This window comes from Peromyscus eremicus, chromosome 22, assembly GCF_949786415.1.
Source record: "Peromyscus eremicus chromosome 22, PerEre_H2_v1, whole genome shotgun sequence".
In the NCBI taxonomy this organism is placed as follows: domain Eukaryota; kingdom Metazoa; phylum Chordata; class Mammalia; order Rodentia; family Cricetidae; genus Peromyscus; species Peromyscus eremicus.
In genome coordinates, this window is record NC_081437.1 from 18,738,019 (window position 1) to 18,760,340 (window position 22,322).

The 22,322-nt window shown below is 46.4% G+C and overlaps 1 protein-coding gene across 2 annotated transcripts in view; it reads right to left on the bottom strand.

The window, feature by feature from the left end:
• Ltbp1 (latent transforming growth factor beta binding protein 1) overlaps positions 1 to 17,794 on the bottom strand; it is a 392,973-nt gene extending 375,179 nt beyond the window's left edge. For both annotated transcript variants that reach the window (XM_059248705.1, XM_059248704.1), the window contains exons 1-2: positions 17,304 to 17,794; positions 16,234 to 16,304 (exon numbers count right to left, since the gene is read on the bottom strand). In XM_059248705.1, coding sequence (XP_059104688.1) covers positions 16,234 to 16,304; positions 17,304 to 17,779 — 547 coding nt within the window. In that variant the 5' untranslated portion in view covers positions 17,780 to 17,794. The remainder of the gene's footprint in view (positions 1 to 16,233; positions 16,305 to 17,303) is intronic.
• Between the last annotated feature and the right edge of the window lie 4,528 nt (positions 17,795 to 22,322).

Below are 22,322 nucleotides of genomic sequence, written 5' to 3' on the forward strand. Positions count from 1 at the left end.
ATTCTAGGGACCCATGCAATAGCAGAGAACTGACTCCCTGGGGTGTCCCCCAACCTCCACGTGCTCGTCATGGCCTGCTCTCCACCCTATACCCCAACAGAAAGAAACCAACCCAACTTATGAACTAAAAGGTTCCTTACTACACTTACATAGAAGGCAAGTGGGATCAGAAAATGATAGCCACTGTTCTAGTGAGTTTATCAAATTTATCTAGTTCATTTATCAAACGAAAATTAAATTGAGAGGCCTCTGCATGGCTATCAGGACAGGCAAAATCTAGCTGATACCATCCAATGCTGGCAAAAAATGTAGAGCCAAAATATTCTCACTTGTTGCTAATGGTACTCTAAAATGGTACGGCCACATTGAAAGTCAGTTTCAGTATCTTGGGGCGCGGGGGGTGGGGGGAGTGTTCTATCCATGCTCTAATCATCATCCAGCAATTACACCCTCTGATATTTCCCCAAACGAGATGGAAAAATTACATCACACGAAAGCCTAAGCAAAATAGATAAACTCCAATTCATCCAAACAATGGAATATTATTTCAGGCTAAAAAAGCATGAGCCACCAGGGCATGAAAATGTGTGGAGGAATCATACTGTGTGAAATAAGGCAGTATTCAAAAGCTGCATAGGGCAGGATCCCAACTATGGGACATCTTGGAAAAGACAAAACTATAGAGCCGGGATCGGGGGTTGCCAAGGGTTACGTGAAAGAAAGTAACGATGAGGGAGAGAACAATGGATTCTTAGGGCAGGGCAACTGCTCTGTTTGATACAGAGTGGTCCATGTCTGTCATTTTATACATTTGTCAAAATCTACAGTAAGCACCACAAAAGTGATCCCTAATGCATAATATATTAATAATGGACTTCAGGAGATAATGATGTGTCTCTATCGGTTCACTAGTGGTAGTGAATGTCTCACTCTGCAATAAGTATTTTGATGGAGGGAGGGGCTGTAGGTAAGTGGAAACTAAGATACAAATGAGGACTCTATTTTCTGCCCAACCTTGCTCTCAACAAAATGAATTTTAAAATGACAAATAGGACCAGGCTGAGCAAGCCTGGTGACCTGAATTCAATACCCCAAATCCATATAAGAGTTGAATGAGAAAACCAACTTCTGAAAGTTGTTCTCTGACCCACACAGGCATGTATGCACATGCATTCACACACACACACACACACACACACACACACACACACACACACACACACACACGGAATGGGGGTGAAACCAAGTAAAAATTTAAAGAAAATAAATAAAATAAAATAAAATAATTTATTGCATCCCACATCCGCACATGATTACCATTCTAGTCCATAATTTTGCTTTTCTATTCAACTATCTTCTCACACTGAAACTGAATAAAAGCTGAGGGTTTAAACATGTATTTTTAAGGAATTCTTCAAATTTGGGTCATTTTGTAATTTCAGCACTATTTTCTAAGTCTGTGACCTTTACAAGATATTGCAATACTTGGAGGCCACATCAAAAGTAACATGCAGCCAGACGGTGGTGGCGCATGCCTTTAATCCCAGCACTCAGGAGGCAGAGCCAGGCGGATCTCTATGAGTTCGAAGCCAGCCTGGTCTACAGAGTGAGTTCCAGGAAAGGCTCCAAAGCTACACAGAGAAACCTTGTCTCAAAAAAACAGAAAAAAAAAAGGTAACATGTAAATGCTAAGAGAGAGCAGATGCCACATGCATGAGAAAATATTAAAGAGGCAGAGCCAGTGAGGCCACTCAATGGGCAAAGGTGCCTACTGCCAAACCTGAAGACCGAAGTTCAGTTCCCAAAGACACACATATGGTATAAGGAGAGAACCAACTCCAGTAGGTTGACCTCTGACCTCTCACACACACCAAGGAACATATATCCTTATGTATACAATAAACAAATAATTTAAGTAATTTTCAAATTCAGAATAAAATAAAGAACTATAGCCATTACTATAATAACTGATTATTTAAATAAGCAGTTTATTTAAACAATAACACACAGACATACAGATACACACACACACACACACACACACACACACACACACACCCCTGATTTTCTGCTTAAAGAGAAACAGACATTTTTAAAGAACCTAATTTTTCTTCAGCACTCTGGCAAAGCATTTGTGTATTAAATTATTTTGCAGAAAGAAAAAAAGCAAGACATATCAAAAAAAAAAAAAAAACACAGAGGTGGAGAGATGGCTCTGTGGTTAGGCCCACTGGCTGCTCTTCCTAAGGACCCAGGTTCAATTCCCAGCAACCACACTGTGGTTCACAATTGTGAGCACTACACACACAATCCACAGGCACTCCGCGCACATGGTGTACATATACACATGCAGGCAAAAACACCCACGCTCATAAAATAAAATAAAAAAATTTAAAGACACATTCAGGAGGGAACTAGTCTATTTCATAGAAGGAAAATAGCAATTCCTTCAGCTCTTTCTACAAAGAGTGTCCTGGTCTTAAAAACTAGGCCATTCCTTTCCTAAAAACACATCTAATAAAAGTATGTGTCATTGCAGAAACAGCTGGGCTGTTTCCAAACATCTGATGTGTTCCTCCAGAACCTTCCAGGATTGAGGCATCGTGATCCCATGCAACAGCTCCACAGGGACACCTGTCCCTTTTTCATTGCCTTGTTCCCTCTTGGTCTGAACTTCTCGATCTTGACAGGGAAGAGTTCTTTCTGCCCGTGTCTGGCATGCTCTGGGCAAATGCTAGCTAGTCAGTCTGAATCTATTTGAGAAATGAGTAATGGCATCACTGTCTTATTTTCTTCCTACCTTTATCCTCATCCTTTGCCTTCGACACATTTCATTCCAGGATGTGCAAATTACATAGGACCTCCGAGCTTCCATGTACATCAGTCAGCTGGGTGCCTGCAAAAGTGAGGCCCCTCGGATCTACCTCCTTAGGGGTTCTGATTGGTAGGCCTGGTGGCAGGAATCCAAAGTCTGTATCTGGTATATATATATGGTATATATATATATATATATATGTATGTATCCCATAAGGGGTTCTGATCCAGGGAGTCTGGGTACCACATCTTCATAAACACAGCTTTGAAGCATATGGAGTCGGATGCTTTAAGCACCTCCCATATAAAGAAACGATTAAGAGAGCTACCAATACAGAAAGGAACACAACCACCATTCACAGACGTATTTGCGGAGTAGCAAATGGTTCCTTTGGTCTCAGTGAGCACACATTATAAAATTTGCTTAACATGCATGGCTACGCCTGCTCAAATTCAACATCCTCCTGGAACGGAGAAAACTGGCCCATCCCACTGGGCTTTACAATATGCAGACTCATCCTTAGGCAGAAATGAGGGAAAGTGAGGGAAACACAAGGATCCAATCCCTGAGGTCTGAGCCTAAAGGAGCCTATTTCCTGGTCTCCCTCCATCTACCACTAATGACCATAGGAGGAAGGCCAGATCTTGAATGGTGGGAAGAGTCGAGTAGTCCCTGGTTACCAGGCTCTATGAAGCCCTGCAGAAGATCTCTGAAAACCGATGGCTGGGCCCCGCCCCACCACTCCTGATTCTAACATAGGTATATTAGGGCTGAGAAATTAATATTATTTCTTCTTCTTTCTTCATCCTTCTCTTCCCCCTCCCCTTCCTCTTCCTCCTCCTCCTCCTCCTCTTCTTCTTCTCTTCTTCTTCTTTGCAAGGCAGCAGGTAGAAATAAGATGTGGAAAGGGAACACAGGACCCTTTGCAAGCTAAACACAGGAACACCCTCCCCCCCCACCCACCCACCCAGAATTGTGAATCTCCACCACTGTTGATGGTGATATTTAAATTTTTTTGTATTGTTTGTTGCTGTTGTTGTTAATGTTTATGGGGGTGGGGAGTTGCATGTGGAACATAGTGCCCATGGAAGCCAGAAGATGGCATTAGATTCCCCTGGAACTGGAGGTACAGGTAGTTAGTTGTGATCTGTCCAGCTTGGGTGTTGGGAACCAAATTCAGGTCAGGTCCTCTGCAAGAGCAGGGCACATTCTTGACCTTTGGGCCATCTCTCCAACCTCTGTTACTTACTTACCTTGAGACTAAATCTTACTGCATCCCCCAAGCTAGCCAGAAACGCACTATCTAGCCAGACTCTTCTCCAACTGGCAATCCTCCTCGCACCAGGATTGGAAGTGTACCTTACCACGCAAGGCAAGAGAATTCACAGCTCTACAAACTCCTCAGCCCAGCTGCTACCACTGGTCCAAGGTCTACACTCAGAACGGCGAGGCTAATGGCTTACGACCCACATTCAAGCAAGCTGTATTAAAGAAAGGAATGAAGAAAATGTTACCATGCAAAGAGCCTCTAACACTGAAAACTGCTGCAGGGGGCAGCCTGCTCCAGCTCACATTCTCTGGTAAGAAAAAGGACTGTTTAATGACATAATCCCAGTATCCGTTGATTTAAATGAATTTCATCTGGTTTTCCACTCAGAAACAAATGCGGCTCGCAGTGCTTATTAACCACGGACCCTCACTGAGGGTCCATTGTACGCGCAGCGCTGCGGGGCAGCCCCACTTCCTAATGGATAAAGAAGTCAGACCAAACACAGTGACTGCCTGTAATTTACTTATCGTCTGCATTATTTCACTTCCAATTACTATGAAATCGTGGACTAACTTAACCTTTCCTCTGTCACAAGAAGCAGGGAAGCAGGGGTCCCCTGAGAGAAGGACTGTCTCTGCATTTCACTTTGAGAATAAAGCAAATCGCCAGGGGTGGTGGGGGATTAAGTGAAGAGGTAGAAATGTTTGCTTCTTTTCAAACCGGAGGTGTCCCAGAATCAGGAAGCTCACTGTGTGACACAAAGACTGAACAGAAGTTCTTCAATCTTTGAAAACCTATGGACACTGGGTGGGTCTTATGTATCTTATTTTTCAAGACAAATATTACTGAGACATGTAGAAAGGAATATTCACAGAACCTCCATAAAAGACTTATCAATGGAACCGTAATCTCTATATATTGCTCTGGTATACAGAGTAGTCATGGATCTCACTTTATTCGCTCTTTACCACAAAATAAAGCTCAAGCCAGTTTGCAGAATGACCTACAAATATATTCCAGAACTGTTAGCTCACTGTTACCAGTACTACATTTTCTTGAGTTTTTGGGGCTCATCAAAGCCAAATGATTTATCACTGATGTTTAAAAATTTGACTTAAAAAAAAAAAAAACTACCATGTGACAATCCCTGCTAATTTGACTTAAAAAATAAATAAAATAGATTTGAATTATCTTGTTGTGTATTGCAGTAACTCTCTCTGACAATCCTTCAACAGCCCAGGCTGCTCCACTCCAGCATCCTGTCATTATCATTTTCTTGGCCTAAAACGTTCCTCTCCAAGACCTTGTCTTATCATACAAGTATAATGAGTCACTACCCTAGAGAGCCCTCCCCTAACTGCCCTACCCCCATCCCTCTAGACTATTACCCATCTGGGTTCCGCTACACAAGCCCAGTAAAGTGCACCCATTGAAGCCATGCATTCACTCACTCATTCCACAGAAACTTACATTTACAGGTACGGAGGCGGATGGCTGTGGGAAGGCATCTACCCACCCTGAGCTCATACTCAAGGACGGAGGCCGAACACACAAGGGGTTGCAATGCAGCATCAAATGTGTGGAGAGAAGAAAAGTGTGTGTGGCTGACACTCCCAACAGGGATTTGAATGAGGTTTGGGGAGGGGTGTTTCTGCCCCTGCTGGAATGTTGGGAAGATGTCTAAGGATTCATTTGATCCGCAGAGGCCAATGTCTCCGCACTGTTGCGTCCCCGGAGCCAATGACTGGGCAAGGTGACGCCGTGTGTGGCGGTCCATTTCAAAGGCTTCTGAAACACACTTCTGAAGATGTGGATTTCAACTATCCATTTGCCGCAGTGTATAAATGACACACATGTAGCACACAGACAAAAGGACGGAGATATCCTTCTTATTAAAAACAACACGTGGAAATTCATGAAGAACTGGAAGCCATCTTGGAACTGCTGGGCCATATTACAAGAAATACAGCATTCCTCTGTCTACAAAGGCTTAACAATTGTGCCGTTTTCCCTATTCCTTTTTAAAGTCATACTTTCCTCTGGTGTCTCTACCTCTTCTGCCTTATGCAAGAGGATTCCCTCTTGAGTCATTTCCAAACTCCTCCGAAGTTTTCTCTCCGGCCTCTTGCTTCTCCGTTTGTAAACAGCAAGGAACCACGGGGCTGCAGGAGAGTTGACCTCACCTACTTCAGATGACAACATCTCCCTGCACCCCATCACCCCACGCACCGGCCAAACGCATCTTTTATCTGGCCCAGCAGAACCGAGAGCGTATACTTAAAAACCAACCCATCCATCTTCTCATTTACAAAACACAACATTTCACAAACTGTTTACCGACAGCCCTGCCAACAATATTACTCAAATGCAGTGGAGGGAAAAAAGCCACAGGGAATAGTATAGTTGGCCAAGAGCAGTATTTGGGGATCTAAAATTACAGGGGAAAATCATACCACATTCATTTTACTTAGTCCCAAATCTCTATCAGATGATGTTGAGCAGAAAGATTCTAAAATTGGCAGGGAGAAAGGGAAAGTCATCTTAAAGGTTGGGCTATGCCAGGATGACCTTACAGAGAGAAAGAGGGGGGTAACTGAATAAGGTGGGTGCCCTTGAATAGCCGGCCGGCATTAGCAGCGTCTGGTGGGCCAGGATAAGCATGCACAGAAAAGCAAAGAAAATGGAGGTAACTGTCAAAAAGATGAGAATCAACCAAGAGAGGAGAAAGCCGGACACCACAGGGTGTTCTGGGGACTGTGTTTCTAACCCACCAAGTTACACTTGCCAGTCAATGTAATTCTATGCAACTCCATTAGCACTGGTACTATGGCAACCCAAGGGGCCTGAGCACATAAAAAAGTAACAGAGCAAACCACACTTCCCGCCCGGGAGCTCCGCACTGATCAAGCAACAGAGCAACAGACATGCCCAGCCAAATGCAGAGCCAAGCAAAGGAAAAATCCCAAAGGGTGAGTGAGCAGTGGGATTTTTTTTTTCTTCACCAAAAACCTAAGTAGTGTGTGAGCTCCAGGAAGAAACCAGGAGGGGGCAGTCCTGAGCAAACCAGAGCCACTGAGAGCCATTGATGTTAAATCGGTTAAGCAGGGGCCCTAGTCTCCGGGAGCTTTTCATGCATTAGCTCACACACCGCAGAAGGCCTCAGAATGATAGACAGACTATTCTATCTATTTGGCCGAACAGAGTAAACCTGCCTTGCTCAGATTCCCAGAGGTTTATCTGAGTCATGCCGTGGGGAAGCAAAAAGGTCAAGATCCAAGCCCTGAACTCCAATTCCAAAGACAGAACTGAGCCCCACAGCCTCTCATTCAGGCAGATATAATGAAGGCAAGCTATAAGAGGAAGGGAAAGAACCTGACCAGCACGAGGAGGCTGGGAAGGGAGAGAAAGCACCCAGGAACATCGCTGTCTTATAGCCACAAGGTCTGTACATGCTCCCAGTACATGGAACGTCAGCTACCTGAAGGGCTCCGTCCATAATAAATAGTACAGCGGATTTACAGGCAAAGGAAAACACATTCCTCAAATATGGCTCCTATGTATTTTTCCACAAGTTCCCAAACGATAACCAGTTGGTGTGACACCAACAAATCATGTTTTATTCTCTCTGAACTAAAAGAGCAGGAGTTATTATTAGTAAAACATGCACTAGAGAAAAAATAAGACCATAGCCTCTCCCTCCCCTATAAATCATTACGGTTAATCGCCACATCAGGGGGCTTTTAGAAGCATAACACTAACGAACAGCCGTTAGATATATTACTTCCTGGCTTTGTGTGTTTAAACTGTTTTATAATTCAAAATAGAATGTTTAGGGCTGGAGAGAGGGCTCAGCAGTTAAGAGCGAGTGCCTGCCTACTTACTACTCTTGCCAAAGACCCAGGTCCAGACCTCAGCAGACATGGAGCACCACACAACCACCTGTAACTCCAGTTCCAAGGTATCTGATGCCCTCTTCTGACCTTCACAGACTCCTGCATTCAAGTTGTACACATAAATTCATGAAGGCACACGCACACACACACATAGACTCGTTAATAAACAAATAAATAAATCTTTTTTAAAAATTGGGTGTTTAATAGAAAACGCACATACATACATGCCCTCCTAAGAGTTACAGTGCTTAAAATTTAAAACTAAAATAAAAATGTGAAAAATCTTTGGGGCCAATGGAATAGCTAGGCTGGTAAAGTCATGTTCCAAAAAGTCTTACAGCCTGAGTTCAATCTCCAGAACCCACATGGTGGAAAGAGAGAGTCAAGATGACCTCTGACCTCCATACCTGCACCATGGAGCGCGCATGTGTATACACACACACACACACACACACACACACACACACAGACCGAGAGTGAGACAAATACAAAAATTTTAAAAAGCTTTTAATCATCTAGACACTATTAAAAATGTTTCCAGATTTCAAAATATTGCAAAACCATACACATTCAACAAAGATGGAACTAAATATATTTTTTAAAGACGGAAAAGAGTGCACACAACTATGCTTAAAACTGAGCTAATCCAAGCTGAGGGTTCCTGCCTTAGATTTTTTTTTTTTCCTCTCTCTCTAATTTGTTAAGTGTGGCCCCTGCCCTTTCATCGCCCACACCCAGTGTCAAACCAACCTCTGGGATTAGCTCCCTCCTGGATCATCGTCTCCAAGTGTGAACTATGTCACACTTCGGGGCACTTATTGGCACTCCCACATCTCTGATTTTATAACAATAGCTCCCGCAGAGAACTTTCTAGATAATCATGTTTGAGAATCACTCATCTAGACCTCTGTGAAACAGGCCAGAGAAAAATGGCCAGAGGCGTAAACAAATCACCTACAACGATTGCCTTGTCTCTTGTAAAACGCTGGGGAGCCTTGGGGAAAGGAGCCAAGCTAAATCTATAGTCAAGGGCTGCTTGGCAAGAGAGCTACGAAGTCCTCACACACTGGAAGGAAACCTCCAAATGCCCAGCGGGGAACCCACCTCTGAGTAGCCCACACCTCCTGCCGCGCACAGCTTAAATTGTGGTCCTCTCCCCCAACCCAAAAAGAGATCAGTTGACACCCTAACTCCTGGTACCTCAGACTGTGAGTTGATTTGAAGGGAGGATCTTCGCTGGGAGTAGTCCCGATTCTGAGCGGGGGGACTCTTCTATGAAGTGAGAATTTGGACGCAATGAAAGTCATAAACAGAACGAGGCCGTGTGTGGACAACACAAGGAGAAATCGTGACGTGCAATGAGAGGTCCTTCGAAGGAACCAGCCCTGGACGCTCTTGGTTTGCAGCTTCTGGCCACCCAAACTGTGAGACGATAAGTTTCTGTGGCTCTCGGGCATCTAGTTTGGGGTGTGTGGTTTTGTTACAGTGGAGCATTGCTAACGTCGTCGTTTGGAAAACCAGGGAGCCAATTTAGGCAGGAAAGCGCTGATTGCCATGGCAACGAGGTAACAGATCATGCCTGCTGCCTCAATAAACCCCACCGTTTCTTTAATAAATAAAATTTATAATATCTATAAATGATAAAAGTATAAACTACATAATAAAATATATGAAATAAAAATAATAAATTCACAGAGGGTGACGATTTAAAAAAAAAAAAAAAGTCCTGTGACATCTGAGGTCTCACAAAAACTTAGCTTCACCATGCCTGCTCCTTGTATGACCCGATAGGGTCAAGGGTTAAGAGGGTTGACACAGTCCTCAAGCCCGCCGTTACCCTGGCTCCTTCCTTGCTAGAACTTGGAAGGAAATGTGCATTTTAAGAAAATGTCATCCGTATACTGGAATGAATTTGAGTGTGTCTGGAAGAGTCTCAACAACGGATGAAAAGCCAGCAATAACCAAGCCCTGTGGCTGCCAAAGGTCTCGTCGCCGAACTAGGAAGCTTCAGTCTTGTGGATGTGACCAGGAGCGGGTGCCGCCTGCGGACCGGCCGGGGCTGGAGGAGTGCTGCACTCCGAAGGCTTAAGCACTACCACCACACAGAATTTATGGTTCCTAAATGTTTGTTTTAACTAGTGTTGAGAACACATATTTGACCCGGTGTGAACTTGACCCCGGGGTCCCCCTCTCCCTTCTCGTCAATGTCTGCGCCACATGACGAGATTTTCCAGTCGAGCCCTCCCACCCCAGCTCCCAGGACTGGGGTCAGGGCTGAGGACACAGACGGAACAGCCGCCCCAGCAGCTGCTACGGTAAACTTTGCGGCAGATGGATCGGCAAAGCAGCTGTCAATGGCCGTGGCAGGCCTATGAAAAATGTGTGATCGTCCTGGGCCCCTCTCTCAGGCCGGGCTAGTGAGCTGAGCCAAAAGGGGACAGGAGACAGCCTGAGGGTGGTCCTCCCAGTCACCTACCCTCCACAAGCTGCACCCTCCTGAATGATGCCATGTACGGCAGCCTCTCTGATCCCGTGGGAACAAATATCGGGATCTCCTCTGCGTGGAACTTAGTGAGCATTTCTAGGGTTGGTTTTCACGGTTTTTTTTCCCCCCACCTCCTGCACCCCCACTCCCCCCCCCCCAGCAGTATGGGCTGAACGCCAATGGAAAAGCAATGGAATATCGATTTTCTGTTCCTTCCTAAGGAGAGAACAAGTCATTTGATGTGCCATGAGTTCCATGAGTAAAACCAGACTCCGCACTCCCTACAGCTGGCTGCATTTCTCCCCTATTCATAGAACCTGGCACATGGTAAAAACTAAACAGATATCCGCTAAATAAATAAAAGATCCATGCGAGCGTTTACAAAGGGCCTGCACCGTGCCAGGCACCCGCTCGGAGTCCTGTCTGCCCTCGTTTCTCTTCTGCCTCATCCTGCCAGGCCGGCTTCGCGCTCCTTCACCTTTATTCTTTTGTGTTTTCTGTTCCCACATTCTGTCTCCTCATTAGCTCGGCACCCCCTGGCAGAGTTTGTCCCTGAGCCACATTAACTCTGGAAAAACATAAAGGGACAAAAAAAAAAAAAAAAGACGGAAAGAGACAGTGATGGGGTAGTTTAGACAAAGGGAAGAAATGGAAAAATGAGGAGGGGGAGATGGCACACATCCGGGGCTTAATGTTTCCACTCCGAGGACAGTCCCCTAAGCCCCAAAATCCTTCTGTGAATGTTGTCATTGGAGAGAGAACACATGCGATATCATCTCTTGATCACTACTAACAGTCCTCAATATTAAAAGCTCGAAAGACATATCCCATGCTATGATTACAACTCCTAGAAATACCAACACACACACACAGACAGACAGACAGACAGACAGACAGACTCTGTGTGTGTGTGTGTGTGTGTGTGTCTGTGTGTCTGTGTGTCTGTGTGTGTGTATCTGTGTGTGTGTGTGGAAAAGCAGCATTAATGTGCAGTTTGGCATCTCCGCACAGGGACTGGGTGGCTGGAGCGCCAGGACCACCACGGTGCCTGCACAGAGGCATTCTTTGCCCCGTGTGGGTCCTGCTGCCTGCGTGTTTCTCATCTCTGGTTTGCAATTTAAGGTTCACTAAATCTTCCGTCTGTCTCCAGAAGCATTTGCCCATGGAACATTTAAATTAAGTTCCAATCAACTCAAAGCAATCCAAGCTGGCCCAAAGGAATGCATTATTTTCTTCACAGGATTAATCAAACAATGGAGACCACAAACACATCCAATCGCCTGTGCAGAGATTCTTTTGGTGCAGTTGACATAATCTATGTGGACCCTTTAAATTATCCTTAAAATATGATAACTATTAAATACTGTGGGTTATACATTGTTACCTACCCATACACTTTGCCATGTTGACACATCGCTGGTTTTGTATTCCTGTATAATGGACTACATTCATGCACAGTTGTCAATACTGAGAGAAAGAGAACCACACATCAATTTATTTTGTCGTCTGAATATCATTGCTACTTAGTGAAGTAGTTATACTGATAAAAATTGGTGACGGGATGCTTTCTATCAATTCCCATCTGTTTTACAAATACTTTAAAGTACTGTCCCCCAAGCAGCAGGCTTTAACACAAAGAGAACTAGAGACATGTATTTAATGTTTCATAGGTGTGTGTGTGTGTGTGTGTGTGTGTGTATGTGTATGTGTGTGTATGTACAAGTTCACATGAGTGTGGGCTTGGGTAAGTGTGAGTTTGCACTCGTGTGTGTGAGTGCATGTAGAAGCCAGAGGTAGATGTCTTCCTCAATTGTTTTCCACTGTTTGTTTGTTTGTTTGTGGAAATAGCGACTTTCCTGAGCCCAGAGCTCACCAATTTGTCTAGACAGGCAAGCCAACAAACTCCAAACATCTACCTGTCACCACCTCCCCAGAGCTGGGTACAGGCTCCTAGCACCATGCCCAGCTTGAAGTGCCAAAGATGGGCACCTAGTTCCTCATGCTTGCATCGCAAGCCCTTTACTGACTGGGTTATCTCCCTGTGCTCCATAGTTAGTCTCCTTTAAAGTCTTTTCAAAATAAATCATTCAAAGGTACAAAACAACCCAATAACTATAAAGGAAGACAGATTGGGCATCTCGAGCCCGAAATCCCAAATCTGAAACTTTCTAGTACCAACCAGACACCACAAGTGGAAAATTCCATACCTGACTTCCTGGAAACAGTTCAGTCAAAATGCAAGCACACTAAAAAATATTGTGTAAAATTACCTTCAGGTTATATATAAAGGATATATACAAATGAACTTCATGTTTGAACGTGGGTCCCATCCTCAACATATCTCATTATATATAAACACATAATCAAATAAAATCAAAGTCCCAAACATTTGTTTGGCCAAAAACATAATGGATACACACTGTGGTAGAAAAAAAAAATCATCCACTATACTTTAAAAAAAAAATGCATACACAGGGAAAGAAGAAAGTCGTGTAATTTATAAATGAGAGTTTACTTGACTTGATCCAAAACTAAACCTAAGAATCTCTGTTTCAGAGTAGCTTTCACACCCATTCCTTTTCATCTTGACATCTCCAACAATCCAACAGGGGGAGCCTGGTTCCAGTTTAGTCATTTCTGTAGAAGAAAGTGTAGCCTCAGAGAGACCAGGTGAATTCCTCAAAGCCACACAGCTGGTGGAGGCTTCAGCATGTGAACATGGGTCTTCGAAACCCAAGGCCTTTCTGACATCATGCTGCTAATCCATGGATAAAAGCGAGCGGTACCAATGTTAACTCTGGTAGTCCTGTCTAAAGACAATGGTTCCCTCACCTTTCAGGACACACCTGAAATAAGACTCCCATTAAAAACACCCATCTCTGGACTGGAGAGATAGATGACTCAGTAGTTAAGAGCACTTGATGCCCTTTCAGAGGACCCAGGTTCACCCACATTGAGCTACTTACAACTGACTACCTTATGACCCAAGGGGTCTGACACTCTCTCCTGGATTCCATGGGCATTGAACTTCATATATGTGTGTGTGTGTGTGTGTGTGTGTGTGTGTGTGTGTGTGTGTGTGTGTACATATATATTGCTATAAAATAAAGAATAAGCACATAAATAAAAATAATAGCTTTTTAAAAGAAAAAAGTGCTCATCTCATAAATGCTATGTGTACTCAGCTGCCCAGGCTCTGTTTCAGCAACATAACGTTCCTAGAAGGAGTTGTGATTTGAGTTTCTAGCACTGGTCAGAAAAGCGCCAGAAAGGGAACTGGTGCTCAACTGTCTAGATTCAGTGTTATCTACAGCTTCCTCCTCAAAGGCAGAGGTATATGTCCCAGGTATCAGGAGATGAGCACAGTACAGCCACTTCCTCCAGCTCCGACCACAATGATGCAGCCCTAACTCTCTCAACCAACAAGCGGCCAGTGACCCCTCTTTCTGGAGCTGCGGGGAGCAAAGCCAGCTACACACAGGCAGCAAAGCCAGCTACACACAGGCAGACACAGGTTCTTGCCTCCCTGACCTGGAGAAGCAGGAAATCATGATTCAACTGTTCACTATCCAGACAGTCCCTTTCTAGGACTTCTTGGGTACCCTGGGCCCCCAGAAAGGGGGAAATCTCTGGGGCTGTCTCCTTTTCAGAAAAAGCACTCTGCCACTTGCCCCCAAAAAATCTTAGTGAAACCTCAGAGCACGCTCCAGCAGGTTTGTATGTGTGTGGGGTTAGTGCTTGTGTGAGAGGACATGTGCACCAGTACATGTGCATGTGTGTGCTGTGCACGTAGAGACCACAGGTCAATCTTGAATGTCATTCTTCAGAAGCCCTCCACCGTATTTTTTGAGACAGGGTCTCTCATTAACCTGGAACTCACCAATTAGGCCAGGCTGACCAGCCACTGAGCTCCAGGGATCCACTGTCTTTGTCTCCTGGCTTTTTTAGGCAGGTTCTAGGGATCAAATTCGGGTCCTTTGCATGCATAGCAAATACTTCATCAAGTAAGCTACCTCCCCAGCGCCTGCCCTGTGGGTAGCTGGCTTCACACAGCAATACCTCGTTGCCTTGGTGCTATCACAGAAGGTTACCCACCATGTTACAGGCCAAACCTGTCATAGCAGCTTTGAGGCAGATGCAGTTACTAGAAGTAATCCTAACACAGGATTGCTGCCACATCTGTCAATTCTGTCAAGTGTAATCTAAAAGGTTAAGAACAGAAAAAATGGAACCAGGCAGTGATGGCACACACCTTTAATCCCAGCACTCGGGAGGCAAAGCAGGCAGATCTCTGTGAGTTCAAGACCAGCCTGGTCTAAATACAAACATATATATGTATTAACTTACAATGCCTACAGACCAAAGCATTTCTGATCTAGCAGCTGGAGTTCGACCCTCAGGAGGTCTGTTAAATTAGTCATTGCTCTTTGATCAAATCCTAAAACACAGACATGGGTCCTCTTCATCCACTTAAAATCCCTCTGTTTACCTCATGAACTAAAGGCATTTTTTTTAACAGATAAGGTCACCAGAGTGATGGAATCAAGTCTTTACTCACCCATCAGTATTATAAAACCCAAACTAATGCACAGGGCACATTGCTGGGTTTTATTCATGAAGTATACGTCACTAGCCGCTGAAATTTTGGGCCACTCCAGTTCACACAATAATAGCTCAAACTCTACAAAGAGAACATCTAGAAAGGCTTACTTTGGGGGCTAGTGGGTAAGAGTACTGGCTGCTCTTGCAGAGGGCCAGCGTTCAGGTCCCAGCACCGACATGATGGTTAACAACCATCTGTAACTCTAGTTCTGGGGGATCTGACACCCTCTTCTGGCCTCTCTACATGTACTAGGCACATACATAGTACACAGACATACGTGCAGGTAAAACACTCACACACACACAAAATTTTAAAAAGTAGTAATAAAAATTTTAATGCTTGCTTGTTCTGGAATGGAGGTAAAATTTTTTTTATTCTCAGCTAACTTGTCAAGGGGGCCTCTATATACATTTAGCTTAATCTTTAACTTCACTATGTTCGTAAGGAATATTCTTCAGTGTTCTCATATCTATATGTATTATTAATAAAACTATACCATTAAGCATATATATTAACTGGGAGAAACCCCAAGTGCAGAAAGATTCTGGAAAAGAACTGGACCCCCCAAGGATGGAGGATGCGGGCAACTCTTCTCAGAAAGCTTTATACACTTAAAATGTTGGGCCTGGTTAGATCAGGTCTGTAATTCTAGAAACAGGGGAGAGGGGGCTGTGTGTATTGATGCACAATGTATTAATAGCTCATTGACAGAGAGCTTGCTCAGCACCTGGGTAGTCTTAAACTTAATCCCCAGTACTGCAACTCTCCCCGCCTTATTCCAGGAAAGGATCTCTCCTTTCCATCCCTCTTCTCCCACCATGGTAAAGGATGCTTCTTATTTGTTGGTGCCATGTTTAAAATAATCGTATTGGTTCTGGCACACAGTCTACCCTCAAATGGAATTTTTTTTTTCTCCCTAACACCTGACTCAAATGAGACAGTTGAGTGCCGAGGAATCTTGGCTAACATAATGCTGGTGGACCCGCATAACCCAGTCCTTCTTTGAGGGTTATGCAGAATGCAGGTGGACTGTGTTTCAGATTTCGAATCCCGGGGGCAGCACCTGCTTCTTCAAGAGGCCCCCTGTAGAACCTCCCTCCCTCACCCCACCCTGACACACACACACCTGGCCCGTTGTGCAAGGCCGCTGTGAGTACCGTAACTTACGTTTGGTGCATCTCTGAGAGCCGGGGGCCTTACTCCAGCCATGGCAGCACTGCCCTCCACAGACATTGATCCTGAAACAAAACCAGACCCCTGAGTCCAACGACGCTCACTTCCCAAGAATTCCCGCTTTCAGAGCGTTCCTGAAAAGCCAGTCTCTTGCTTCCACATTCCTCTGGATTAAAGAGAGCTCTACGCACTCAGGATGCCCAACCCAAAGTTGCCCAAGTGAAAGGGTAAGGGGACCATTCACCTGCGGAGGATGAAGGAGCCAAAGGGTGGAGAATAAAAATCCAAACTAATGGTTGTCTTAACCCCCAAATTAAAACAGAGTCAAATGTAGTCTGTATATTCTCTGGGCCCACTTTGCTTCAGAGAGAAGCGTCCTCTCCTCCCACCCCCATCCCCAACACACACACACACACACACACACACACACACACACACACACACACAAAGTGAGATCACTCCTAGGGGATCCAGCCTTGGGGGGGGAGCCAAATGTCCAAATTAAGACGCCCCCACCCCAACTTGTGATTAATGGAGAGAAAGCAGTGCCGTGGGGATACTTAACCAGCACCCCAGCACCGAATAACAAACCTTCCAAGCCCCACTGCTCTCCAAAGCCCAACCCCTACCACCGTAGGACAGCCGACCCCCACAGGTGCCAGGAAACCCAGGTCTACAATTGCCAGGATGCCCAAGGAGAGCTGGGTCTTTAAAGCCAACTTTCACTCCCAATCCCTTTTTCATTAGGTAAACCAAAATAAAAAACCGAGTTGCAAGAAGTTTAATTGATGCCTTGGGATTAAGCTCTAGTGACTTCATGTTTACGCCCATGGTCTAGGAGCAGAAGGGTTTGCGCACAGGAGGTTACGCCCCGGGGAAGAAATAAATGCCTTTTGTGTTTCCCCCGCAGCTCCCTAACAATGCACTCGGAGTTAAACGCCAGTAAAAGTGAGCGGGCTTCCCCCGCGCTCGCCCCTTCCCCGCAGCGCCCCCGGTGGGGAGGAGACCGTCCCCCGAGCCCCGGCGGGTCCCCCGCGCGGGAGGCGGGCAGAGCGTGGGCTTACCCTTGCAGCTGCTGCTTCTGCTGAACCTGCAGCCTGGAGCCCCCGGCGCTCTGGGTGTCCTGGGGCACTTTGGAGCGCACGACTTGCCTGCCATGTTTGGCGAAGCGGGTGACCGCGGGCTGAGCACCGGCCTTAGAGTGGAGCTGCCGGCCGGGCGCCCCCGGACGCGCGGGCTCGGGTGGCAGCGGTGATCGCAGCCCGGGCAGGGCCGCGCCTCCAGGCTGGCTGGTGCGCCGGGTCCGCTCGGCTGGGGGCCCGGCCAAGGAGCGGCTGGAGGTGGCCGATGAGCTGCGGCTGTACCTGGCGTCCAGCGCGACGTTGAAGGTCCGTGGGGGCCCAGCCAGAGGCAAGGCTCCGGCCGCCAGCCCCGGGCCCGGGCGCACCACGTACGTGATCCTCCGCACCCGGCCGTGCGCAGACCACGCTAGCAGCCCTGCCCAGAGCAGGAGTCCCCACCTGAGCCAGGCTCCCGCCATCGCGGCCAGTCTCCGGCCGCGCGGCTCGCCCTGCCCCGGCGCGCTCGCTCGCTCGCTCGCTCGCTCGCTCGGTATCCCCCGAGGACTCCGCGGAGAGCCGGGACGCGGCGGGGTGGAGGCCGACTGGGTGGCCGCAGGGGAGGGAGCTTTGCGGGCGGCTGAGCGGCAGCGGACCCCAGCCGGGAGCGGTGGCGAGCAGGAGGCGGGAGTTGGGGTGGGGAGTAGGGGAGGGGCGCGGGCTGCGCAAGGTGAGGGTCCCCTGGCTCAGCCGGGGTGTCGCGGGGTGCAGCCGGGGTACCACGGGCGCCAACCCGCGAGGGTGGGAGAGGACGATCGTGAGCGCTGGACGCTCGGAGGCAGGCCCGGCTGCTAAGTCTTTTAAAAGTTTCTTCTCCCCGGTGGAGCCGTGTGTCAGATCTGAACAGCCAATCTGCGACAGACGTGACGTCAGGCAGCAAATCCTAATTGGGGAAAGCTTGAGATGAGCCGGGAGAAACGAGCCACCACCCTCCGCATCCAGGGATCGGGGCTGTGGGTCGGGTGGACTGAGGTCCCTGCTCCCCGAGTCCTCGGTCCCCAGTCCCAGGAGAAGACAAAGGGCTCAGAACGGTACCGGAACAGCCTTTTTTTCTAGCAGCCCTATAGATTCAGGGTATGCAATTGGAAACTCAGGCACTTTCTTACCCGAGTGTGCTCGTATATTGTCGACAGGAGTTGGATTAAAACACTAGGTCGGGCCCCAGAAAAAGGCTATCCGAAGTAGGCTGAGCTGTCCTTTGGAAAGTGATTAGTCCTATTAGACCTAAGGATAACTCCGGGTGACTTGGTGGTACCCTACTTCTGGAATTGGAGGGTCGAGAATGCATGGCGGGCAGCAGGGGGCGCCCTGTAAATGAAGAAAACCCGCAGAGACCGCCCAGGCGGTGGTCCTTGCAGAGTGGAGCATTTTGTATTCCTAAAGTGTGTGTGTGTGTGTGTGTGTGTGTGTGTGTGTGTGTGTGTGTGTGTGTGTGTACGCGCGCACCCGCGCGCTGGAGGGAGGGGGTGAAAGAGAGTTTTGGAGAAAACCAGGAAATGACATCTTTACTGCTAACATTTGAAATAAAACAATGTTATCAACAGAATGCATGCTGTTATTACATGCCTGAAATCGAAAGTCCATGATAATAACTGTATTTTTAAAAAAAAAAAAGGGCCTGGAGAAATAGCTTGGTGGTTTCGGTGGTTAAGAGCACTGGCTGCTCTTTCAGAGGACCTGGATTAGATTCCCAGCACCCACATATTGGTTCACAACTATCTGTTACTCCAGATCCAGGGGTTTGATGCCCTCTTCTGACCTCCAGGTGCCCATACACATATGCAGACAAAACAGTGATACACATAAAATAGACAAAGTTTTAAGAACATAAACTAAGAAGGGTCTTTTCTCAGGCTTTGGTTTTCTCTCCTATTAATAAGTTTGATTGCCTTTTGTTTACTAGCTTTCCATACATCAGCTTGGGACAACTGGTAGCCAGTGAGAATGATTTAAGAAATATTGATGATGAAAAAAAAGATCATTTCAAGTTGAGGAAGCAATCTCTGATCCACTTTTCTCTATACGTTGCAGAAATACTGGTGAGTGTTTGATCGGAGAAGCCTGGGCCTCCAGCTGCCTGAACACTCCCTTTCTTCAAGAGCAGCGTCTTAGAATCACTGTCATCCAAGAAATACACCCGGGCTCCAGCCTAAAATGATTACCAATTACTACAGGGCACAGGCACTTCACCCTCTGCTCTCAGAAATCCTGCTTCCTCAACACACAGCAACTGGGTGAAAAGTCCCTTCCCGCCCTAACAGCTTGTCCCAATGTACAAGATAATTCCAATTCAGCCTCAGATCCAGGTCAAAATGAACCGTAGTGAGGGGGAGGGTCAACACACTGTCTCACGTCTGCATCTTTGGGTTCTGTATGAATTATAAGACAAAGGAACAAATGTCTGTCAAGGGTCTGCTGAGCCAAAGGCATACAGATACACAGACAGCATCCTTGTATCTATCTGGAGCTACAAAGTATCCCAAGGCACAAAGCCTTTGTGTTAAGGAAACCTATCTGGTTGGGGAAACAAGAGCTAAATAAAGCCTTTAAGAAGATAAACAACTGAATTAAGTAACACTTAGAGAAAAGTAACAGAATTTGTTACTCACAAGCCTGGATTTGATCTCCATGATCCTATGTCATAGCATAGCCGATAATTCTTTGTCATCTTGTGGACAATTCACAGCAGAAAAAAAAAAAAACAAAAAACAAAAAACAAAAAACAAAAACCATTTCCTAGCTACAGTTCAAGCCTGCCCATGAAGATTTTGTGTGTCCTGTAGGAATTTTTCTAAGCAGCTAGTTGTAGCTGACAGGGAGTGGGGAAGGAAGCGTGAGGCAAGGTTGAGAACATTTTGATGAAGGAGGCCATGGGGTGAGAAGTGAGGAAGAGACCTGACAAGGGAAGAATGACCCAGGACAGCGTCACCAACAAGAAGTCTTTACTAGTCTTCAGTAATGGATGGGACCATTGGTCTCCCAGGACCAAGAGGGATGGATGACCTATGTCAATGCCGCATCCAGGACAGGAGAAGCAGCTGTCTGCAGAGGTCACAGCTGGAAGCACACCCTTGGGACTTAGCCTTGCTACTTTACTTTGAGCAAGTCACCCCACCTGTCTGGATTTCAGTCTCTAGATAATCGGGGGATCTGCTTGCAATCACTGTATTTGCAATGAAACTGACTTTTACTCTGCTCTACAGCTCCACAGAGAAGTGTTTCCTGCGGAAATAGCTCAGGAGGTAAGAGTACCTGTTGTGCAACTCCAAGGACCTGAGTTCAAATCCCCGGCACCCACACAAAAGCAGAACATGGTCACAGGAACTTGTAAGCCCAGCACTGCATGGGGTGGGGGAAGGAAATGAAGGATGCTGGGACTTGCCAGCCATCAACCTGGCTCAAGGTTAGGTGAGAGACCCTGTCTCAAGGGAGTAAGGCAGAAATGATAACACAGGACACCCAATGTCCTCCTCTGGCCTCTGAACAAACATAAAGGCAAGCATCACACACACACACACACACACACACACACACACACACACACACACACACACACCATACCGCTTACATATACCATGCACACATCAAAAAGAAAGAAAGAAAAAATTACAAATGTCTTCTACTATTGAAAATACACAATGCAATCTTTCTCTTGACAGCAGTGGGGGGGCAGCATTTCTGATGCATCTTCAGCCAATTTATAACCTCCCACATGAGTAATCTCTAGTGGGAATGCTCACTAGAGGAGCCCATACACATGCTGGAACATATGCGTATCTCCACCACCATGAATATACAAGCATATGCACGAGCAAGCAGCCCTACTCGGGCAGGGGCTGCTGGCAGATACCATTGGAGTCATAGTCTTCCACAAGTCTCTTGTTATTTATATGACTAGCAAGACAATCCTTGGGAATTGCACTGTGTCCCCCACGTAATATCACACGAGATGGTCGCTCATCTCAAACACTGAACTCACTATTAATCCTGAAAGCGAAAGCCCAGTTTCTGTCAGGAATTGAGATCGGCCTTTGCCAAGTCTCAACCCAGCTTAGTGCCACAGATCCTGGCCCCAAACCCCACCAGGGTTCAAGGCCCATTTATATTGGCAGTACACAACTTCCTTGTTCAAAAACCAAGTCTTTAAAGATCTCATAAAACTTCTTGGACTTCAGATGGTTTTTCGAAAACAATACTCAGATGAGCTAAGTGTAAATGAATCAGAAAAGAAGATCGTGTTTCCCATTAAAACCCGTGGGTTTGAAGATTAGGGAAGAAAGAGAGACCGGCACATGCCAAAGATTTCAAAGCACTTTGAGACCATTAGTCAAACGCAGCACGCAGCCAGGTTCCCTCATCTCTACACTTTATGAGCTTTGTAATTGAAAATCTTTTCCTGCATTTAGGATTAGCTACAAATCTACTTTCGTGGCTGCCTGCACTCAAAAATGCGTCCACGCGTGTTTTCTCCAGCCAAGGATTTCATGGAGCCCCCCAACTCAGTCCTCCCTAGTCTCATCAAGAAATTCCTAGAAAGAGCAAAGGAGAGGTGAAGGGGCAGCTGTTAAAACGTCATGAGTCTGTACTCAACGTGAAGAGCGAGGTTGAGGGACAGAGGATATGTGATGTTTACAGTTTGCATGAGTGTCTTCCAGAGGCCCATGTCTTAAAGGCTTGGTCCCCAGAGTGATGTTACAGCGAGGTGATGGAACCTTTCATGGAAGCAGCTTCGGAGGAAGTCTATGTGTCATTGGGGGTGTGCCATCAAAGGGGACTATGGGAGCATGAGCTCTTCCTGTTGCTCTTTTTACTTCCTGAGTCACGGGGTGAGAAGTTTGTTCGGACACACGCTCCAGCCTTGATGTGCTGTCTCAGCAGAGACCAAGAGAAATCACGGACCGGGGCTTCCAAATCCATAAACTAAACAGGCCTTTTCACGTGTGAGCTCGTTATCCAAGGCATTTC